Genomic DNA, 22,580 nt, shown 5'->3' with positions numbered 1-22,580 from the left:
TGTCTAAAAACCGGTTCCAACGGCTATATTACCGTTGGAACCGATTCCAACGGCTAGTTTGACTTTTTGTTTGACCCTTGAAAAAAAACCCGTCGGAACCGGTTTTTCCGGGTACGACCCGAACCGGTTCCAAATAATAACCGGGTAGGAACCGGGTTGGAACCGGTACTGAAATATATATAGTAGAACCGGTCCCGATTTTCGGGTACAAAAATACCCAAACCGGGTATTGTTCCAACCGGGTTGGAACTGGAACCGGTTCCGGTTCGGTTCCACCGGTTAGGTTCCGGAACCGGTTTTTTTGTGCACGTCTAACTGTTATTCATACATTAAACCGCAAATTTTAAATAATATTAACTACAATAGTATCATCTATGATTATTTATATCCTTTTATTGTTAATGCTTTTTTGTTTATGTTATTATGAGGAGTATATATTTGTAGGTATGTCCACGCGTTGCGGCGGGGAGGCAATGGGAATGTGTGTTATATGAGGTCGGTTTGCGGTGCGTTGGTGATGCAAAGAGAATTCAGTCAGTAACTGTTCACGGCAATGTGGCGAGGGCATGACCGGTGTGAGTGAACAAATGATTTATATAGTTGAATAAGAAACATAGCTATTGTGATTAGAGTTGGATAGTAGGAAACCCGCGCGATGCGGCGGGGGACGTGAAGGGTTTTCGGTGACATCAATTCGGTTCTTTACAATAATGGTATTAACTCTTTTTAACAGGAAAAACGGTTTTACTATCTCCCATTCCATTATTTCTCCTCACCCACCTAAATACAATAAGAGTTTAATATTCAAAATATCATTCAATGTACTATATTCAATATTTACAAGCTAAATGTGTACGCAAATCATTTTTGAGGCTTGTTCTTTTTCAAAGAGAAATATGGGTGAAAAGGAAAAGGTAGCTCACATGGGTGTAAAGAAAAATGTAGATCACATGGGATAAAAACAGTATGCACTAAGTTTTTCATCTCCTTGGCATATTTCTAACGACTGTAATAAAATAATATTAAATTAATTAATTATTCCATAACTATTATTCATACATTAAACCGTAAATTTTAATATTAATTTCAATAGTATCATCTATGATTATTTTTTATATCCTTTTATTGTTAATGTTCTTTTATTGCTTATGTTATAATCGAGTATATGTAAGGACATTTTGTAAAGAGTATTGGATTTTATTTGATTATTTTTGTTCAATTAGGGTTTTACTTGGGGTTTAAAAAGATAGCTTATTGTTGGTGATAGACTATCTGTTTTATAGTTCTGTTAGTGATGTTGTTGTCGAATATAAGAACGTTTATGTGTATACAACATTAAGAGCATTTCCGATATCAATTTTAACAATAGTAAATTAAGGCTAATTGTAGAGATTTGGTTATATTTATAGGCGGTGTATGTATTTGTTAGATTAGAGCTTAGAAAATTCCTTGTTTTTGACTTCTTTTTAGTTGTTTTTTGAAGTATCCGATTTTTGCAGATTTGTTGCAAGGTAATTCATTGCTTTGTTCACTTATATTGAAGGTATGTTTTTAGATTTAAATAATTATGTTGTGTATTATTGGATCGAGTGTTGCTAAATGTACCACTTCATACTATTTTTATTAAGTGGGCTCTTCCGTCGAACTAATTAAGCTAATTACCATTGTCCGTTAACATTATATAAATACATATTAGTTAACTCCAACATTTTTTTTTCAATTAATATTCTCCACTCATATAACAAAATCAAACCTATTAAGTTGTTACTAGCGGAAGAGCTCACGCTTCGCGGCGGGTATGTCTTTTTTAAACTAATTACTAATAAAGTATTGTACCATTCACAATAACAAGTTTCAATAAAAATTTGCTACAAAGTTATTGTAATCAATTTGTAAATAAAAAATACATAAGGGGTTTATTGTAGTTTAACCATCAGTACGTAACATAAGACGGACATTCTAGATTTCTTCCACAAAGCTAGTCTCGTTATTCTTTAACTTTTTCTTTTGTTTGGTCTTTACTAAGCACCTAAAATGTCAGTCTCATTTCCCTCGGTTATATAGTCTCCCTATTTTTTTTTCATATTTGCAAAATGGTAAACATAAGATCAACAAAAAAGAAACAAACATCTCAAATGCATAGAAAATAATCCAAAGTGTACGTATTTATCGCATAAAACTATCCGAATCATTTACAACCTTTACAAGTACAATTCTATACAGTTTATGGTCATAAGCATGCAAAAAATGAATTATTTTTTTTTATTTCCAAAATTTTATTAAGAAGAGAAAAGATGACCTATTTTTAATCAAAATGAAGTCGATAAACTTGTAGGTATGTTTTAAATTTAACCAGGTAAAAAAACTATACTATAGTTTCAGGTATGTAAATCTATATATTTTTTTCTTTTGACAATTACCATTGAAAGTTCCAAATCTATTATACAAGGCGTTTGGACCTGACCTGAACTATACAAATTACCCATTTTGACTCGTTCATGAGGAATGACAAAGACACAATAACAACATTTTTATGTGAAACTAACCTATTATTTTATACTAGAATAAGTGCCCGCGCGTTGCGACGGGTGTAAAACCCGACCATATAACTCTATTGGGTTTAGTAATTTTTACAATCTTACACTCTTACCATTGATCCTCTCATGATATTTTTTTAACATGAAATGCATCTACTTTTAAAGTCATACATATACGGCCATACGGGTATCCTAAATAGTAAACTTTTTTCTACACAACCCGAAAACGATGATATGACGACATGCTACACTTAAACAGAATACAAAAAGCCTTGGAAGTTAATTTAGTTTGGAAGCCATGGCAAAATGCTACAAAATACATGATGAATAGAGAGAATGACCATCTGTTTGAATATACAAGATAAGAACTATCCAGCATGATATCCCTAATGTGTACAACCAGCACTTCAAATCATTAAAGAAAATGATACTTTACTTCATCAGATCACAACAACTGATCCATCAACTCATGTACACTTGGATCAAACCCCTATTAATGGTGGGCATTGAGCATATGACTAATACTAAGCAACACTAAGTGGTGTTTGTAACATGCTCACGAGTTTCAAATAATAATAATTAGAACAAACTCAACATACAGTTTACACTACAGAAGGAAAAAGTAGCTATCTAGTGTCATCATCCAAAAGGCAAAAACTCCTTGATCAACGCTGTCAAAATAGTCAAAGGCACACATTTTAAATTTAACGCCTTCTCAAACTATTATTAATTTTTTTTTTTTGGGGGGGGAGGGGGGGGGGGGGAGGAATATATAAAGAATGAGCGTTGAAACATTTTTATTGGAATATATAAAGGATGAGCGTTGAAACATTTTTATTGACTTTACATAAGTGAATAATATGAATGCACATTTTTTGAAAAATTGCAAACCAAATAAGCTTGGCAGGCTATAACTTCACAACATTAAAGATTCGTTTAATGCATAGCCAAAAATTTATTTATTACCTGGCATCTGCGAGAGAATTGAACATATATTGAAGCAAGTTTTTGGCATCAGCCATTGATCGAAACTGATTCCACCGACCGCGATTAGCAAACGCACGCGCTCGTTCTTCGGCTTCCGATAGTTGTGTAGCCATAAGCACGAGTGAGTTTGATGAAATGCTTAGCATGCTCTCCAATGACGCTATTCTTGACATTCTTGCTTCAGGTGACAATGATGAAGCTGTGAATCATATTAACGTGGTCAAAGATTTAGTCAAAGTTAATTTTTGTAAAGTTAGGAAATATTATTAATTGTTTGTACCTAGAGAATCCATTCTTTCCTCTTGGAGGGCTAACTCCATTTGCAGCAAATTCTTCCACTTGTCTAAGAACTGCTAGCTCTTCCACCAGTGCAGCACGAGTGCCAAATTATATACCAAAATTTTAAAAAGTCATCTTTTTCCATATTTTTATCATATATATAATAATCTAGTACACATACACTTGGCTTTGTTTCTCGTATTCATGTCGAACTTACATGAACTTTCACCATAACTTCCACTTCATGATCAAGCCATTGTTGCAGTGATTTCTCGTTGCTCTAAAAAAGTTAAGTTGATTTAATAAAACTGAATTAAAGATTCTTAAATTTAATTAATCTTGGTTATGTGATTAATTACCTGTGCATTTGTTCAGTTTCCATTGCTGGTCACTGCAAAAACAAAAACAACACGGTTAAGTATCTGATAATGGAAAATAAGGATTTAACTTTTTTAACGAAAAAGAACGGCCAAAAACCTGTGTTGTCACGGGTTGACTTTCGAGCCTCAAGTAATTCTTTGAGCCTCTTGGGAGCCATTGCAGCCTCTTCTGTCTTTCTCTGAAGAACCTTTAATGTTATGATTTTATATATCTTTTTTTAGCTGCATTCATATATTAAAAAAGAAGAAACAAATCAATATAAATTAGCAGATAGTCAAATGCATGCCTGCAATAATTCTTTTTCACAAGAGGCTTTCCACTGTCGAAATTGTTCAGCTTCTTGCTTCATTTGATGTTGTAGTTGAACCTACAAGCTCATATAAATTAGCAACAAATATAAAGTAGAGAGTAGAGTATAGAAACATAACATTTTTTAATAAGCCAACCTTTTGTGCCTTGATGCATTGTATCTCATTTTGTAACTTTTTAGCTGCTTCATCACTCTTTTGTTTTTGCTTCATAATCAGAACTTGACGGTCTTTTTTCTTCTTTAGATCTTGAATTTGTGACTCGCGTGATTTAACTTTAGGGAATGTAAATCTTGCAGTTTTTGCCTGTCTGAAGTTGATGAAAGATTTTCAATTTCAGTCTGCAATCGGTCTCTCTCTTTCTGCATTAATAATCAAGGTAGAAAACACACATTAAATATTATCATTAAACAATATAACTAATTATGTATATATATATTTACCTGTACTTCTCGTTTTTCATCCTCGAGTTCCATTATTTTCTTCCCAAAATGTTGCTTAAGTGTCATTGTATCATATCCACCAAAAAGTTTCATCTCCGACTTCATAAGAAATGTGTGTATTAAATTATATTAACTGTTACTAAAGTAGAAACTTATTAAAGAAAAATGTCACACCTCTTTTGCTCTAAACGTTTATTCAAAATTCATGTAATTCTTTATCCATGAAGTCCTGTAGCAGAGTGTGCTCCCACTCTTTTGTTGCTGCTTCATCTATAACCGCAGGATCGCCTAGATGTATTTAATTTACAAAAAAAATGTTACTAATTAATACAATAGTTGATAGTTGATGGATAAGTTAAACTTAAATTGGTACCATTTTCGCTCATTTGATAATCAGAAGAATCAACACTTTTTCTTAGCACTTCATTTTCCATGCAAAAAGAATCATCAACCTGTAACAAGCATTTATTAAGTTACATTTACACCAACTCATGTAAAATAATATAAATTAACACACGCATACTTTATTATCATCCATTTCAGAATGATGAATGGCAATGCCTCGGCTTCTATAAGCTTCCGCCCATAAAGAAACTTAACATTCCTACAAACTTTGACAGAAACTAAAAACCACCCTATTCGTAACTCCTATACTAACAGGTAACAACTTTCTAAAATGAAATGCTCATAACCAGAAAAACAAGTTTCAGCATGCATTTTAGTAGAACTGACCTCATCGTCATCGTCATCGTCATCGTCACATACACCGCTGTTACCCACAAGCTTCATCAATCCCATCCCACAGTTAAAACGATCTCACCTCTTATTCTAAACATCCGAAAATAAATCCGTCAGCACAGATTCATAACCAGGCATTTTTGCATACCGCAGGAAATAATTATTATCAATAAAAAGGTACCGATTCCCAAGCCGAGTATCCCTAATAACATCAAAGTTAAAAGGAAGCAGCTTCATCACCTTCCGCAACCCGCACGCAATATTCGTAATCAAATTCACCGGCGGCATCGCAGCGTCTTCTGAATCCATCATCTTATAATACTTACCATCGTTCCGTTCATGAGACGTCAAATTCAAAATCTGCGAAAACAACAGCGATTCAAACTCTCCAATTCAACAACAAAATCAACAATTTCAATCCACTTGCACTAAACCAACAATTAAAAACCCCAAGGTCAAAATTAATATCAGATAAATCAACAATTCCAATCCAATTCAGCACAAACACAACTTCAATTCAAGAACTAAACCTCTAATCCCAAATCACTAAATAAACAATTTCAATCTGATACAAATCCTAATTCCAGAAACCATTATTTTAATCAAAACAACATATAACCATAACAATTCAATCAACTTTTCCAAATCCCTAAAACAATACATAAAAAAATGGAAAACCAATATAGTAATAATAATCAAATCATGCTTCAATTTCCAGCAGCCGTTCAACATCCGCAGTAAAATACTGCCACATCACAGAACAAATCAATCAAAGCAAAAAATCGTTAAATACGAGGAACACTTACCTCCATTGCAGGGAGTGAGAGATGATGAGGAATTGTGAGGGCAAACATCGACCATATTTATAGCATAGAAGAGAAACCGCCCACCATTTAATTCAACCTTTTGATTGCACAATGATTAATGGGTTTTAATTTTCTGTTGTAATTGAAGGGAAGGAATGGGAATAGAAGAGTCCGAACTGATTGAAGGAATTAATAGGATTCAAGAGCCCTATATGTGAATGTGTTTGAAGGGTTGGAACGGTTGAAACAATTAAGGGGGTGTCTGGGTGTTTGGGATTGCATATTACGGAAAAGTTTCATAAATTACGTGAGAGGAAAAGTTTCGTAAATTACACTTTTGTAACTTATTAACCGAATGAAAAGTTAGCATTCTGGAAGCTGAATGTGTTTGAAGGGTTTGAAAGAAGTTGGGACGCCAGGGATGATGTTTCAACAGTTATTATTGTTTATTATATATTATAGTATATTATATTATTTATTACAATATCAACCCTAATCTAATCCTTCATTTGTAATATTTGTAAACTATTTTACCCTTGAATCCATGCATTAGAAAGTTGCACCGAATGCTTAAAGAACGAATCGAGGGGTTGGCAAATTACTTTTTCTGCCCAATTGTTAATTGTCGGTTTTGTCCCTAACCTTTAATTGTGAAATGACCATGTTGTCCATCACTCCTCCTTAATAATATAAAATATAGATATGGAATACATTAGAAGCATTTTATTTTTTTTATAAATTATTAGAAGTATAGTTAGATCATAGATGAAGAGTAATTCGTTAGATAATCGGTTCTAATTTTATATTCAATCTATAAACGGAGCGTAAACTGTGAAACCAAACCGATAGTAATCATTCAACTTTGACCACTTTATATAAATGTCTATGTATTTGCAAGATACTCTCAGTGCCCACAGTTCCTAACATTACCCAGCCGTATTTGCAATATACACTCAGTACTCACAGTTCCTAACATTACCCCGCTCGGTGCAATGCGTCGAGTAAATAACTAATTATTCAAAGGATAAAGCGCCTTCTCGAAGTATAATACAGATCAAATGAAAGCCCAAATTTATATACATAAAAGATAGCAAAACATAGCTTACAAACAATAACCTCAAAAGGCTATCTCAAATAATCCAAAATTAAGTTTCAAGAACATCACATACAATTCACAAAAGAGATGCATCATACAAAGTTTGCATCTAGCATGAAATAAGGATGTTACAAAACAAAATGCATCACTTACCTCCTCCAAATGCAAGAAAACTTTCCTGTGATTCAAATTCCTACCAAAAAAAAAAATCATCAAATTCACATTTTTAGCAATTTGTATCCAAGTGGTATGAAACACATAATAGCACACGCAGCTATAGACTTACAATTTGGCTCAACCGAAAATCAGGTGGTGTATCAAGCTCCAAATTTGCAGGGTCAAGAACCAAGTCTTGACATGCTTCCAAATCCTTCTTTAAACTTTCTGGTCCCAATTGAACATAATCTGCAAGACGCGGTTTTCCATTCGATTCTTGGTTTTCAACGTCTCTTTGAGAAGATTGACTCTGAAAAAACTCGTCATACAAAGATAATCCTTCCACTAATTGTTGTGAATCTAGAAGATATGGTGACTCGTTATCCCACAAATTTGCTTCTTCTCCACCTTGACTATCATTATTAACCCCAAATTTCTCAGAAACAGGATCTTTTTCTGTTGCATGATCATCAAGCACCCCACAAGAAGTTTGAAGCTCAGCCTCATAAATGGGCTCCATCTCATCCTTCAGTACAATATACAAAAAAAAAAAAAAAGAAATAAAAGATCAACAATCTTGTAATTATACCATTTTCTTTCATTTTTCTATTTGTAGGTTCCATTTTTAATTCTTTGTTAGACCATAATTCACTACGGAAAATGTAAAAAAGAATATCAAGAAACTTGCGAAGTAATAAGCTTCATACCATTTTCTTCCACTTTTCTATATGTAGGTTTCATCTTTAGTTCTTTGGTAGACGGAGACCGTAAGATCATTTTAATCTTTTGATCATCAAGTTAAAGTTGTCAAGCAATTGACTTTTATAATTTTATAAAACATTTGTCACAGCTAAAGTTCATGAATAAATCATATAAAAATCAAATCTATATTCATTACAAAAATAAAAGAAAAACATAGGGGTGACAATTTCCAACCGAAAATCAGGGGTGACAATTTCCAACCAAACATAGGGGTGACAATTTCCAACCGAAAATCAAATCTATATTCATTACAAAAATAAAAGAAAAACATAGGGGTGACAAGTGGTATGAAACACATAATAGCACACACAGCTATAGACTTACAATTTGGCTCAACCGAAAATCAGGTGGTGTATCAAGCTCCAAATTTGCAGGGTCAAGAACCAAGTCTTGACATGCTTCCAAATCCTTCTTTAAACTTTCTGGTCCCAATTGAACATAATCTGCAAGACGCGGTTTTCCATTCGATTCTTGGTTTTCAACGTCTCTTTGAGAAGATTGACTCTGAAAAAACTCGTCATACAAAGATAATCCTTCCACTAATTGTTGTGAATCTAGAAGATATGGTGACTCGTTATCCCACAAATTTGCTTCTTCTCCACCTTGACTATCATTATTAACCCCAAATTTCTCAGAAACAGGATCTTTTTCTGTTGCATGATCATCAAGCACCCCACAAGAAGTTTGAAGCTCAGCCTCATAAATGGGCTCCATCTCATCCTTCAGTACAATATACAAAAAAAAAAAAAAAGAAATAAAAGATCAACAATCTTGTAATTATACCATTTTCTTTCATTTTTCTATTTGTAGGTTCCATTTTTAATTCTTTGTTAGACCATAATTCACTACGGAAAATGTAAAAAAGAATATCAAGAAACTTGCGAAGTAATAAGCTTCATACCATTTTCTTCCACTTTTCTATATGTAGGTTTCATCTTTAGTTCTTTGGTAGACGGAGACCGTAAGATCATTTTAATCTTTTGATCATCAAGTTAAAGTTGTCAAGCAATTGACTTTTATAATTTTATAAAACATTTGTCACAGCTAAAGTTCATGAATAAATCATATAAAAATCAAATCTATATTCATTACAAAAATAAAAGAAAAACATAGGGGTGACAATTTCCAACCTGAACATGACATGAAAATAATCAGGTTTTGGGTTTGCTGGGGTGACGTGTTTAATTAAACGAGACGTGTTCGGGTTGACCTTCTTAATTAAATGGACAGTGTTTGATTTACATGTTTACAACTTGATTATTACCCGCCAACCCGTTTGACGCGTTTACACAAATAAGTTAAGCTGACCGTGTTCAAGTTACATGATTTTTTAAGTGTGTGGGTTAAGGCTTACGCTTATGACACGAAACAATTCAATTAACCAACTCAATAGGATTGGCAACCACAAAAACTTACCTTAACAAGATCTTTAGAAACTTCATCAAGATTGTGTTCAACGCCCGTATCTACAACCCGCCTTTCTGCCCGAGGGGGGTCAGGGGTCACAGACTTAGGGGTCAAAGGGTCAGCCTTTTGACCAATAACATTGACTTCTTCAATAGTAATATATTCATCTTTCCCATCAACTTTAGACTGTGTTTGTTGTTGATAAAACACTTTTGAAATCACATATTCACCTTCTTTCTCATCTTCACCTGTTCCCAAATGATATTGGTGCATTACCCAATTCGTCTTCTCCGCTTTCCCGCCTTTTATTGGCGTTACATAAAGAACCATAATCTTCTTGCACCCGCATTGAACCGAATCTAAAACAACGGGTTTTGTTCGGCCCGTTTTGTGCCAACGGAAGTCCCCAAAATTGTCACCATGTATCTTGCGACGCTTTCTTGTTCCGGTATTATATGCTTTGATTGCTTTGTGAAAAAAGTGAGATACATGCCCATCTTGTTGGACCCCTCCATGTGATAAATAGCAAAATAACATAAAACTGATATTACTACTAATATATATAAAAGTGGCGACGCTGGACTATGATTGGTCCATTTGGCAAGATTCCATTGGACCAAGTTTTGTTTTGTTTGTTTTTTTTTTTTTTTGGTTTGTTTTTTGTTTTAAACTTTGATAATTATTTCTAATTATCTTTGTTATGTTTGTTTTTTATTAGTTTAGTTCCAATACCAATATACCGTAACGGATGTGATAAAAACTGACATAATTTGCGTAGACTTAGCGCATTTTGTTTTAGTTATAGTACCGTAACGAAACTGACCAAATTGACAATTCTTTCTTTTTAGTCCGGTTTTATAACGAACGTGAAAAACCCAACCAAATTTGCATAGACTCACCGCCAGGGACCAACAACGCTCGGGTTTTACCAACGCTCGAGTTTCACTGATCAACGCTATCCCAATGTTCCATCTCAATTTTTATAACTCTTTTTTGTTTTAGTTTCCGTACAATAACACATGAAACAGAAACTGACCGAATTCAGGTCAACTTACCGCCTCAACACGTAGGACCGGCAATGCTTGTGTCTTACCAACGTTCGGATTTACCAACTTGCCTAGCGCAACGCACCGGGTTAAAAACTAGTTATCATATATTCATATACCAACTTAAAACAAGCGGTCATGTTCATTTAAAAACTAATAAATGTTAAGATTTGAGAACGACGAGAACCACATAATGCACCAGGAGTGTGCATTGGTTGGTTATGGGCTCAAACAGAACAAAAAACTGGCGGTTTTTGGATTTTTGAAAACCATTCGGTTTCAGTTTTACCATTTGGGCATCAAAACTTTGAGCCGAAAAACAAAGCCCAAAATAATGAATTTGGGCCTGAAGCTTTTGGTCAAATTTCTTTTGGTAATTCATGATTAATTGATATCACGCATTTGGGCCTAGAATTTCTGGGTTTCACCACATATTAATTTCTTCTAAATTACTTAAAATGGTTTTTTCTGTTCCAATCAATTTGGTTCAATTTTTGGTTGATAACAAAACCAAATGGTAAAAACCGGTTTTCTAAAAACATAAAGCTAAAATGTCAATTTTTGATGGGGTTCGTTTATTTCAGTTTGGTTATATCAGTTATTCCAGTTACATAATGTATTTACCATTTGGGCAAAAAAACAAGGACCGAAATAGGGAATTTGGGCCTGATACTTTGGGTCTATTTTCTTTTATTAATTCATAATTAATCGATTGTTACGCATTTAGGCCAACAATTTCTGGACTACACGGCTACACCATATACTAATTTCTTATAAATTACTTCAAATCGGTGTTTTCAATCCCAATGGGTATGGTTTTTCTGGTTTTTGTTTGATAGCAAAACTGAAAGAAAACCGAAAAATTGGTTTTTGAAAAACATAAAACCAAACGGTCTGTTTTTTTATTGGGTTCGGTATTGTCAATTATTACGGTCACAACACAGTTTATTCGGTTTCGTGCACATCCCTATAAGGGAAACAAAAGGGGTTACATAACCGTCTTGTGCACAAGATTCAAAGCAACAAGTACAAAGACATGATGCAGTTCTCACGGTTCTCGAGGCTAGGCATATAACTGGTTTTGACACAAACGTCCCTCTAAAAAAATGTATAATTACCTGGCAACTTTTGAGGATGAGTGTAACAAATCCCATCATCTTCCTCAACCGTAGGAATAAACTCGTTAATAAAAGGGTGAGGCTGAAAACCGTTTACACCACTTTTAGCAAGTAAGTGCCAAATGATTTCTTGATCTGACGGGTCAAATTTAACCCCTCGGGGCAACCCAGGCCATGCTTGATTAACCTAGCAATAAACATGTTTTAGGTTTCATAATCTTGAAAAGATTCTAAATGTTAGTCTATAATAATGTTTAATATATTTGTCATACTTATTATCAATAGGAATTTTCTTGTGAAGATTCTACAACTCAATTCAAACTCCAGATACATACTAGAAGCATGATTATTCGATAAAACTACTAAACTAAGCCCAAAGATTCCCTGTGCAAGAACCATCAGATGATCACTAATTCCAAAAAAAAAAAGAGATTATTCTTTTGTAACTGGAATGTAACTGTATGTGAGAAACTTTTAAACCCTAGAAAAACTTATATTGAGCCTACACGCCATATACTAATAACCTCTTAATTAAAAGCTAATGACTATAAAACATCTTTGATTCAAATTAGCATAAACAATAACTAAAGTTAGCATCTTTGATTCAAAATATGCATAAACAATAATAGCACACTAATAACTATAATTAACATCTATGATTCAAAACAGGGCATTTGAAAGAACAAATAATTCTGACTTATATTTCTAAAAGTCTAATTCTTGGAAGGTGCTGTGAGCAATTAAGTTTAGATAGGAAGACATGACTTGAGGTTTGAATAAACATTTATGAATATAGAATATTATGATAATAAAGAAGTCAGTGTAAAAGATAAAGAAATTTACATCAGTATTGTCAAGGATATGGTGACACTTGGGGCATGTTTTGGTGGGATTACTTTTCCATTCGATAGTTTCAGGGTCACACGCAGCCGATGAAGTTATAATCTTTGTTGCAAATCTGTTGCCATCAACCAACCATGATGGTCTGCAAAATTGAGCCCAAAATAACTTTTTTACATCACAAAACTGAATCAATCAAAATGAATAGAATCAAAAAGCATTTATGAGCAAATGCATAGCAAGAAATAACCTTTTTACATTATGCAAAGAAACCCTAATTAATTACAATAAATAATGAACATTCAAAATCACATGGTACATTATTGAAAGACTCCATAAAAAGAATACACTTTCTAGATTCGTTTAAACTGAATAATCAAGAAAACCAGATGGCGACAGTTAATGGCTTAGTGTATGTGTTGGGGTGTACCTATCCATGAGTGATGGGGATCACAAAACCTATTGATCTTCAACAGCACTCCCTTTGCAATAATGCTTTTCTTGGGCTGACGAATAGGGATGGTGGAAAAAAAATATTTTCCAATGATGATTATAAGAAAATTAGTGTGTTGTGTTATGATAGGTCGATAAAATTCGAGCTGCAGTAAAATCCGATCCGAGTAGTGATAAAACCCAAGCGTGCTCGGTTTCGAACGTATATGCGGTAAGTCAATTTGAATCTGGTCGATTTCAGATACGTGTGTGTGGTATCAGAATTAAAACAAAAAATAAAACCAAAAAAATAGAGTAAAGTATCATTTTCGTCCTTGTGGTTCAGAAAATAATACGAATATAGTTCAAAGAGTTTAATTTTTTTCATATGGACCATCCACGTTTTCCAATTCTTATCAATTACCTTTAAATCACTAACCCGTTAAATTAAATCGTTAAGTCAGGGGTAGACATGTCTTTTCACTCTTCTTTATTATATGAGTAAAGTGCCAAAATAATCCCTGACGTTTGGTCACATTTGTGAATTTCGTCCAAAAATATTTTTTTTCGCAATTAGACCCTCGCTTTTTCACAACCGTTGCCAATTTCGTCCAAATTGTTCACTCGGTGTAAATTCAACATTAACTCAAGGGTGTTAGTGTCGTTTTACATGTTTGTATACATTATTATTATTGTTGTTATTGTTATTGTTATTATGTGTTTGTTTAATGACATATATAGCATCTCACAAATTCTATGTTTGAATCCAATATACTATTATTATTATTATGTGTTTGTTCAATGGCATATATAGCATCTCACAAATTCAATGTTTGAATCCAATATAGTGTCGTTTGTTTATTTTTCTTTATTTTTAGTCATATAAAGGGTTTAGCTCAGTGTAATAATAATAATAATAATAATAATAATAATAATAATAATAAACATGTAAAAGGACAGGAACACCCCTGAGTTAACGTTGAATTTAGACCAAGTTAACAAATTGAACGAAATTGGCAGCGGTTAGGAAACAACGAGGGTCTAATTGCGAAAAAAAAATATTTTTGAACGAAATTCGCAAATGTGACCAAACTTTAGCGACAAATTTGGCACTGCACTCATATAATAAAGAAATAGTGAAAAAACATGTCTATCCTTTACTTAATGATTCAATTTAACGGGGTTGGTGAGTTGGATGTAATTGACAAGAATTGGGAAACGTTGATGATCCATATGTAAAAAATAAACTTTTTAGACTAAATTCGCGCTATTTGCCAAACCACAAGAACGAAAATGGCACTTTACTTAGAATTATATAAAGGTTTGATTATGAGATTTGAAAATTTTAAATTTTGAAAGTATTTATTAAAAATGAAAAGTTTGACATCGCTGATCAATTCTATAAAAAATGAATTTTGAAATTTTAACTTACATTTAAAAGTTTGACATAGTTATATTAGTTACATAAAAGTTAAGAATACTATAAAAGAAAAAAACTTGAGAATGAATGTGGTAGAGACAAGTGGAAGAGTCGTAGATGGATAATTAGGAAGAGTGTATGTGGCATTCAAATTACTTATTTGTAAGATAAGACATATATAATTCACCTAGCTACTTGTAAAGATATTCCTATTATCATATTATTGTCCCGTAACACCTTGTTTATTAGTGTGAATAAATAAAGTAAAACATTATCTATTTATTGTTGTATCAGTGCACGTCAATTATACTCGTGATAAACTCTCAACACTTGGAGATTAATACCTTTTATTTGTTGTCTAGGTCTCGGCTTCTTTTGATTCATACCAGCGGCTGACTTCTTTCCTAAACAAGAGTAGTCGTGACTATGTATGCCCAATCGAACCACTTTCAAAAATCACAATCATTTCTAGCTTCCTCCTAAAAATGAAAGCTAACATGAGCTAGAAGCATCATGCGATCACCATATTGAAGCTTGGTTTTAAAAAAAAGTGTGAGGCGCACTGAAGGGATAGGGTCCTAGACTGAGGGTAAAGCTCAAAAGCTCATTGCTTCTCATACACAAGGCGCAAAGTATTATATATAAAAAGCATTATTTTTCATATATATCTATCATAAATTACCCAAAAGTATCTTTGCAGGACTTAATCTATAAAACACACACACACATATATATGTGTGTGTGCGCGCACGCGCGCGACTGCCTTTAAAACACCCACATGTGCTACACTGTTTAGATTAGTACATGGGAAGGCATCTCACCAACCATTAGAACTGGAACACAAGCCATACTAGGCCTTAAAGAACCTATATATAGATCTGCATAAAGCTGGGGGAGCACAAGATGCTTCAGTTAAATGAGCTAGAAGAACTATGGAACCAACCTTACACGAACTCAAGGATCTGCAAAGAGAGAACTAAGAAGATCCATGATCATCACTTGATTGGTAAGAAATAGTTTAAGTGTGGGGATTGTGTACTTCTCTACAATTCGAGGTTGTGCTTGTTTCCTGGTAAGTTATCATCCATATGGACAAGACCGTCACTGTTAAACAAGTATTTTCTTATGGAGTAATCGAAATAGAAAATGCCGAGTGCGTAACTTTTAAGGTCAAAGGGCATAGACTAAAGACCTATATTGAGGACCCATTTATATCACATTATCACCGAGGCGGAAGTAATCGGTCTCCACCCTCAAGAAGCGTAGATATCCTATTGGAGTCTGGCTAAAGACTCGTAACTAAACTTAGCGCTTCCGGGATGCAACCCTAGGTTATTTGACTCAAATTAGTCAATTCTAACATTAAATTTCATCTTGATATCAAAAACATGTTCGCCATGTGGAAAATCACATTTCCATGGTCCAGGTTACACAGATTGTGAAAGCTTCTTACGTAATCGACATATGCCATGCATATTTCGGCACAGACTATATAACCCAGATTTTCACGGGCCGTGGGGGCGCATTAGGGGCCCTAATCCGAAATCTATATATAAATGCTTTTGGGGATTTTTTTTTTTTCATTTATCTCTTCTTTCCCAAGCAATAAATCTCGACTGAAGGTTAAGGATTATGGCTCCCAATTTTGTACGAATCTCTATCTCCATTCCACATGTTTGTATTTTCGAATTCTTTCTTTGATCATCTACAGTTATGTTTTGGGGTATTGTTATTTTCTATTTGAACTTCGAATTACAATTCATAAGCTTAATTTATCTACCCTATATGTCTAGAAACAATTTCTCAAACACTCTGTTCGTATGAATGTGCGCTATCCGTGTATGATGAATACATGCGGACCATGAAAGTTCCTGAAACTAGATTTTTGATCTTCTGTGTTTAACTTTTTGCTATTATCCAACGCCCATTCGAATGGACTGGCCCGCAAGCAAGAGGTTGAGGATGGCGTAAACCAAACCCGTTTGTTACTACTGATTTGCAACTCTGAACCATGGATCTGGTGATGAATTTTATGAGCCATATCTTGGTTACAACTGAAAAACTATAAGGATTTGGTTACTCGGTTCGTGTCCATGGAGATTCGGTTGATCAAGCTCGATATGTTTATCCACGAGAAGATTGATTGCACTGAGCCGCATGTTGTTATGAAAAGTACTTGCCACCAACCTTCAGCACCGAATTCTGTTGCTCGTAACCCACCTTTCAAAGTTGTCTCGGTTTAAAGACGGCTATGAAACCTAAGACTGATTAGGGTGAGGACATTCCTAGTTCCTTCAAATGGTTGTCGATGAAGGAACTTTGGGACTTGTTCGAGAACCATAAGGTGAAACCAATGAAGCCATTCATCAGCGATCATATCGACATTGATAGGAAGAGCATGAATGGTGAATGGGATGAAGTAGCGAAAGCGGCTGAGCTTGATGATGAATATTCAAAGAGATCGATGATGAAGAAGATCCCACTTTTTGTGGTTGAGTCGAAGCATGATAAAATTTTAAGTTTATATTAGAGTTTTTGTTTCAATATTTCCTCATGTTTTGGATCAACCACGGAAATGGGATCTTCCTCATCATTGCTCTCTTAAGTATCTTCTTCCTCTTCATCAAGCTTGGTCGCTTTCGCCACTTCATCCCATCTACCATTCATGTACTTTATATCCATGTCGAAACGATCGATAATGAATGGCTTCACCTTATGTTTCTTAAACAAGTCCCGAAGTTCTTTATCCACAACCCTTTGGAGGAACTAGGAATGTTGCCATCCCAACCGTCTTAGGTTTCATAGCTTTCTTGTAGATCGGGACAGCTCGGAAAGGTGGGTTACGAGCAACAAAAGTAGGTGGTGGAGGTTGTAGCGAGTACTTTTCATATCAACACTTGGCTTGATGCAATCAATCTTCTCAAGGATAAACATATCAAGCTTGATCAATCGAATTTCCATGGACACGAATCGAGTAACCAAATCCTTATAGTTGTTTTAGGTGGTAATCCATATATGGTTCATCTGATTCATCACAAGATCCATGGTTCGAAGTTGCAAATTAGTAGCAGCATGCGGGTAATACCATAAAGTTAAGCATAAAAGATCATAAAGCTAGTTTTGGGAACTTGCACGGTCCGTACGTATTCATCATGCAAGTATTGTGTCACACCCCCAACCTATGGCGGAATATCGAGGCACAACTGATTGCGCAGTAGATCACAAGACATTAACATTAAGATAGTGACTATAACTAATTATTTAATTTAAATAATCAAGTACATCACATAATCCAAGGCATAAGATTATCCAAACTTAAAAAAATCCAAAGTAAAATAAAATTTCAAATAAATGTTCGTTGATATCCTAAAGGTATCATCTATTTGCTTCAAACTTCCCTCATCCAATATAAATACCTGCAACATGCGTAAAAATATATATTTTTTGTCACCACACGGTTGGTGAGCAAGACACAAATTTTTGATATATACAATAATAAATAACAATTCAATGCGGATGCGGTAACTACAACAATTAATTGAGATAATAACAAATAAAATCCGTTCATCATGACACTAAGTCAAGCTACTAGGATGGCATAAGATCTTACTAATGAGGATAAGGATAAGGATGAGGTTCACCATAACAATAAATAAACACCTTGACAAATAATCATATAAAAATTAACGAGAAATTACACGTAAACGCATAAATATGAATTCTTGATGAGGACTCGTTTATACTAAATAATATAATTTGTGGTACGCATGTTACCCTGAAACAAAGCAGAAAAGGGGTGTGAATTACTCACCTTAGGAAAGTTGGCGAGCGAAAGAAAATAATTAATTAAAAGAAAACTCTCTTAAGCGAGCTAACTAAACCAAACTTGAGGAAACCCTAAAATTCAAATAAATATTACAAAGTTAAAATAAAACTAAAAGGAATAAGAAATAATATTAAAATATGAGATTTAACATAAAAATAAGGAAAACGAACTTTAAGCGAGTGTTCGGTTCGTAGTCGGTCCGAATGTCGTTATGAGGTCGAATTCGAGTCCAACACGTCCAAAACTTAATTATTAACATTAAAATTGAAAATTCAGAAGCTAATTCGGATAAATTCTTAGTGAAATTGACAAGCCCCAAATTAGTTTCAATATAAACCCTAGATTAAGATTGAACAAATTGAACATTAAATCACTTAATTCCTTTTAAATTGATTGAGGGCTTTCATTTTAGGGTTTTTAACAAATCATAAAAACACAAAATTATCCGTCAATTGTGTAACAACTCGGGTTTTCCATGTACGAACTTATATCCATAACCCGACCCGTTTTATGTTCGGGGAATCTTAACAATGAAAAATATCACGTTTATCGAGAAAAATTTATACAAATAATATTTATTTATGATATTTATTTAAAATATATTTAAACTTCCAAAAACGTATATTTTTAGCGCAAACATAAACTTTAACCCTTTATTATATCCACATCTAATTTCAAGGGACTAAATTGAAACTTTTACATCTAATCTTTCTGACCCATTTACCCAGCTCGTTAACCCATATTCGTATACCCAAATCCGTACCCGTTTAGGTAACTTGTACCACAATTATCGATCTAAATTGAGAATTGGATTGTGTCTTTGATTCCTCTTACTAATATCGGCCTAATCAATCTCGTTAATTAGGAAACAAGATCAAATTTAACATGTATTAATATATTTATGGACCGACCTTAATCTAGAAACGATTATATAACCTACGATTGATTATAACACAATTGCGTGCATCTGTATCATCTATATAACCCCACGATCAAAACCCCTAATCCTAATTGAATTTGTATTGGCCGTAACCTGCTGTTCCAAACCCATCCTTGCCGCGACTGTTGGATTCGTCGTTCTCTATGGTTTCATCATTGATTCAGGTATTTAAAACATCCAGAAGGGTCACCTATCAGCTGTAAGCATAAACCCTATATCAATTTAAACAAAAGATTAACGGATTAAACGATTGTATAATCTAGGGTTTATGAAAAAATTGGGTTAATTATTTTTCTGTATATATAAAGTCGTTTCCAGATATTGTCCAACTCGCACACCAGCTTGTATGGCTGGTGTGTGTTTGTGTTCACGTAGTGGTCGGTTGCTCACGCGGGTTCGAGTCCTGGTTGACCCGTTTTGGTATTTTCATTTTTTTAATTGTTTTAACTATAATTTAAATGATTTATAACATATGATAATTAATAATAAATATCACATAAACAATAACTTATTTAACCCGACATCATGAAGTTAAAGTTTCTTGTCAAATAGTTTCGATACAAGTTTTCGTGTGTGTACATATTTATATATATATGTGAATTTGTTATAAGTGTGTATATATATATTTATTAAACCATCATTATTTTATTAAAACCGACACCACTATTGATGTTTTCTTGTTGTTAAGATGTCTTTATAAAATTGTTCATAATTATATATATATATATATATATATATATATTAGTCTTTTTAAAACAAGAATTATAATAAACGTATTAAACGTGATTAAAAAGGGTTAATATATATTTTTACCATCGGATTTCATTACAAAACTCAAGATATAAATCTTACGATAATTATATATTTAAACGTCTATTATTATTATATAATATCTTAACTTATATTTATTCAAACTAAATAATTGTAAGTTCGATTATACGCTAAATAATGATTTTATAATTAAACGATAACAATAATCCGTAGAGATCAATCGTTCAATCCTTAATTGTACCAATCGTAATTGTAACTCCACCCACATCGACACCTTATATTCATTACATCATTCATAATTCGTTCATAATATTATATATTTAATTAGGATTCTTGTCTATAATTCTCGAAGAGTGTGATTTCCACCTTCTTATCATAAACATTCCCGTTTGGCTTATTCAACCAGGTGAGTTTTATCATTCCCCTATTTTACTCGATTTCCATAAACGTTTTGGGGACATATGCGTATATAATACTACACATACATATCTATATATACATACATATCAAAATAGCAAACGTGTAATTGTGTGTGATTAATCAAATCTACTTGTTATTTGCATGTGTGTTATTGTATTCATTCTATTGACCACCGCCCGATTCGCTTGGCAACGGTCTTATTCTTATATGCTTATGGTTGATTCACCGACGCCCGATTCGCTTGGCAATGGTTTAATCGACAACTTACATGCTTATGATTTGATTTCATTGCCGCATTTATTACGGTTTGCTTATTTATTATATTATTCTTATTTTATTACAAAACTGGTGGTAAACTCACTCAACATGTGTTGTTGATCAAAACTCCATTTTTTTACCCATATGCAGGTTGCCTGAGTCGAAGGATGGACACTTAGAAAGACTTTAGGGTTATATTGAAGATAAACTTAAATTTAATTGACTATATTTATTTATTTGAATTGTATTGTTGTAATTGAATATCGTGTATTATTTGAATTAAATAATTAATTAGATATTGTCACATTTTATATATGATAGTATCTTCGACCTGTGAGCAATCAAATCACGCCCCGGCATTTCCGCCTTAGGTTGGAGTGTGACAGATTGGTATCAGAGCCGAAGGTTATAAGATAGATCGTTAGAAATGGTTTTAGACATATGTTAGGAACCCTAAACGTGCTTATCTGATTTGCCTTATGTGCTATTTAATAAATTGTTTACAGCTTGCTTAGATTAATTATTTAAATTGTATTATTCTCGTTTATTTGTTCCACGCACACACAAATTCCGAGGTTATGCCTCAACTTTCAAAATATTTTTAAATCCTCTTAATTTTTGGTAGATTATATTTTATTGTGGGAAATTCCTTAAGAATTCCCGTGTTTTGCTCTTTCACCTTGAAACGTGGGGGTACGACCAATCTCGTACAACCACATAACTTCAAGTGGTACCCGTAATCGGCTAAACGGTTACGTGGTAAACATAACCGGCTAAATGGTTACGTGGTAAACATAACCGGCTAAACGGTTATACTTCCAAATTTTTTGTTTTAAATTATTTTAAATGCTTAGTTGGGTGAAAAATCCATGGAAATCCATGGGCACTCCAACTATTCATTTCTTAAATCATTTTTGATTTGATTTTTGGGTTGGAACGTATCGTCCGGGGTGGTTCCCGAGATACACCAACTACTTATATTTGATTCTTGAAGCCATGAACGTTGAGATGCAATCCATGCATGACAACCAAGTATGGGATTTGGTTGTACCACCTCTTAATTCCAAACCGGTTGGAAGTAAGTGGGTTTTCAAGAAGAAAACCGATATGCATGGAAACTTGGATACTTATAAAGCAAGAATTGTAGCAAAAGGTTTCACTCAAACTCAAGGGGTTGTCTATGATGAAACCTTTTCTCCCATAGCAATGCTAAAGTCTATCAGGATATTGTTTGCCATAGCCGCACATTATGACTATGAGATATGGCAAATGGATGTCAAAACTGCTTTCCTAAATGGGCATCTTGAGGAAGATGTCTATATGGTACAACCCGAAGGTTTTGTCGATCCACAACATCCTAACAAAGTATGCAAGTTAAAGAAATCAATCTATGGTTTGAAACAAGTATCTAGAAGTTGGAATCACCGTTTTGATGAAGAGGTCAAGAAATTTGGATTCATCAAAAATGGTGATGAAGCTTGTGTGTATAAGAAAGCTAGTGGGAGCATCATTACCTTCTTAGTATTATATGTTGATGACATACTACTATTTGGGAATGACTTTCCAACCATGGAGGGTGTAAAAGCATGGCTTGGAAGTTGTTTTTCTA

At 33.7% G+C, this 22,580-nt stretch overlaps 1 protein-coding gene and 1 pseudogene across 1 annotated transcript; both read right to left on the bottom strand.

Moving 5' to 3' along the window:
- Positions 1-716: 716 nt before the first annotated feature.
- On the bottom strand, positions 717-5,733 carry LOC143562748 (kinesin-like protein KIN-4A; annotated as a pseudogene).
- A 1,987-nt stretch (positions 5,734-7,720) lies between these two features.
- LOC143562747 (SUPPRESSOR OF GAMMA RESPONSE 1-like) lies at positions 7,721-13,225 on the bottom strand. The gene is made up of 7 exons (XM_077050471.1): positions 13,205-13,225; positions 12,908-13,090; positions 12,065-12,251; positions 9,910-10,409; positions 8,818-9,213; positions 7,862-8,269; positions 7,721-7,768 (listed from the first exon to the last, which is right to left on the bottom strand). The coding sequence occupies exons 1-7, from the start codon at positions 13,223-13,225 to the stop codon at positions 7,721-7,723; spliced, it is 1,743 nt and encodes a 580-aa protein (XP_076906586.1).
- Between the last annotated feature and the right edge of the window lie 9,355 nt (positions 13,226-22,580).

The sequence above is a fragment of the Bidens hawaiensis genome, unplaced genomic scaffold (assembly GCF_021521415.1).
Source record: "Bidens hawaiensis isolate Kalapana, Puna unplaced genomic scaffold, B.hawaiensis_p1.1 tig00021062_1, whole genome shotgun sequence".
NCBI classification, from domain to species: Eukaryota; Viridiplantae; Streptophyta; class Magnoliopsida; order Asterales; family Asteraceae; genus Bidens; species Bidens hawaiensis.
The sequence above is the reverse complement of the archived record's forward strand: the minus strand, read 5'-3'. Positions and strand labels throughout refer to the sequence as shown.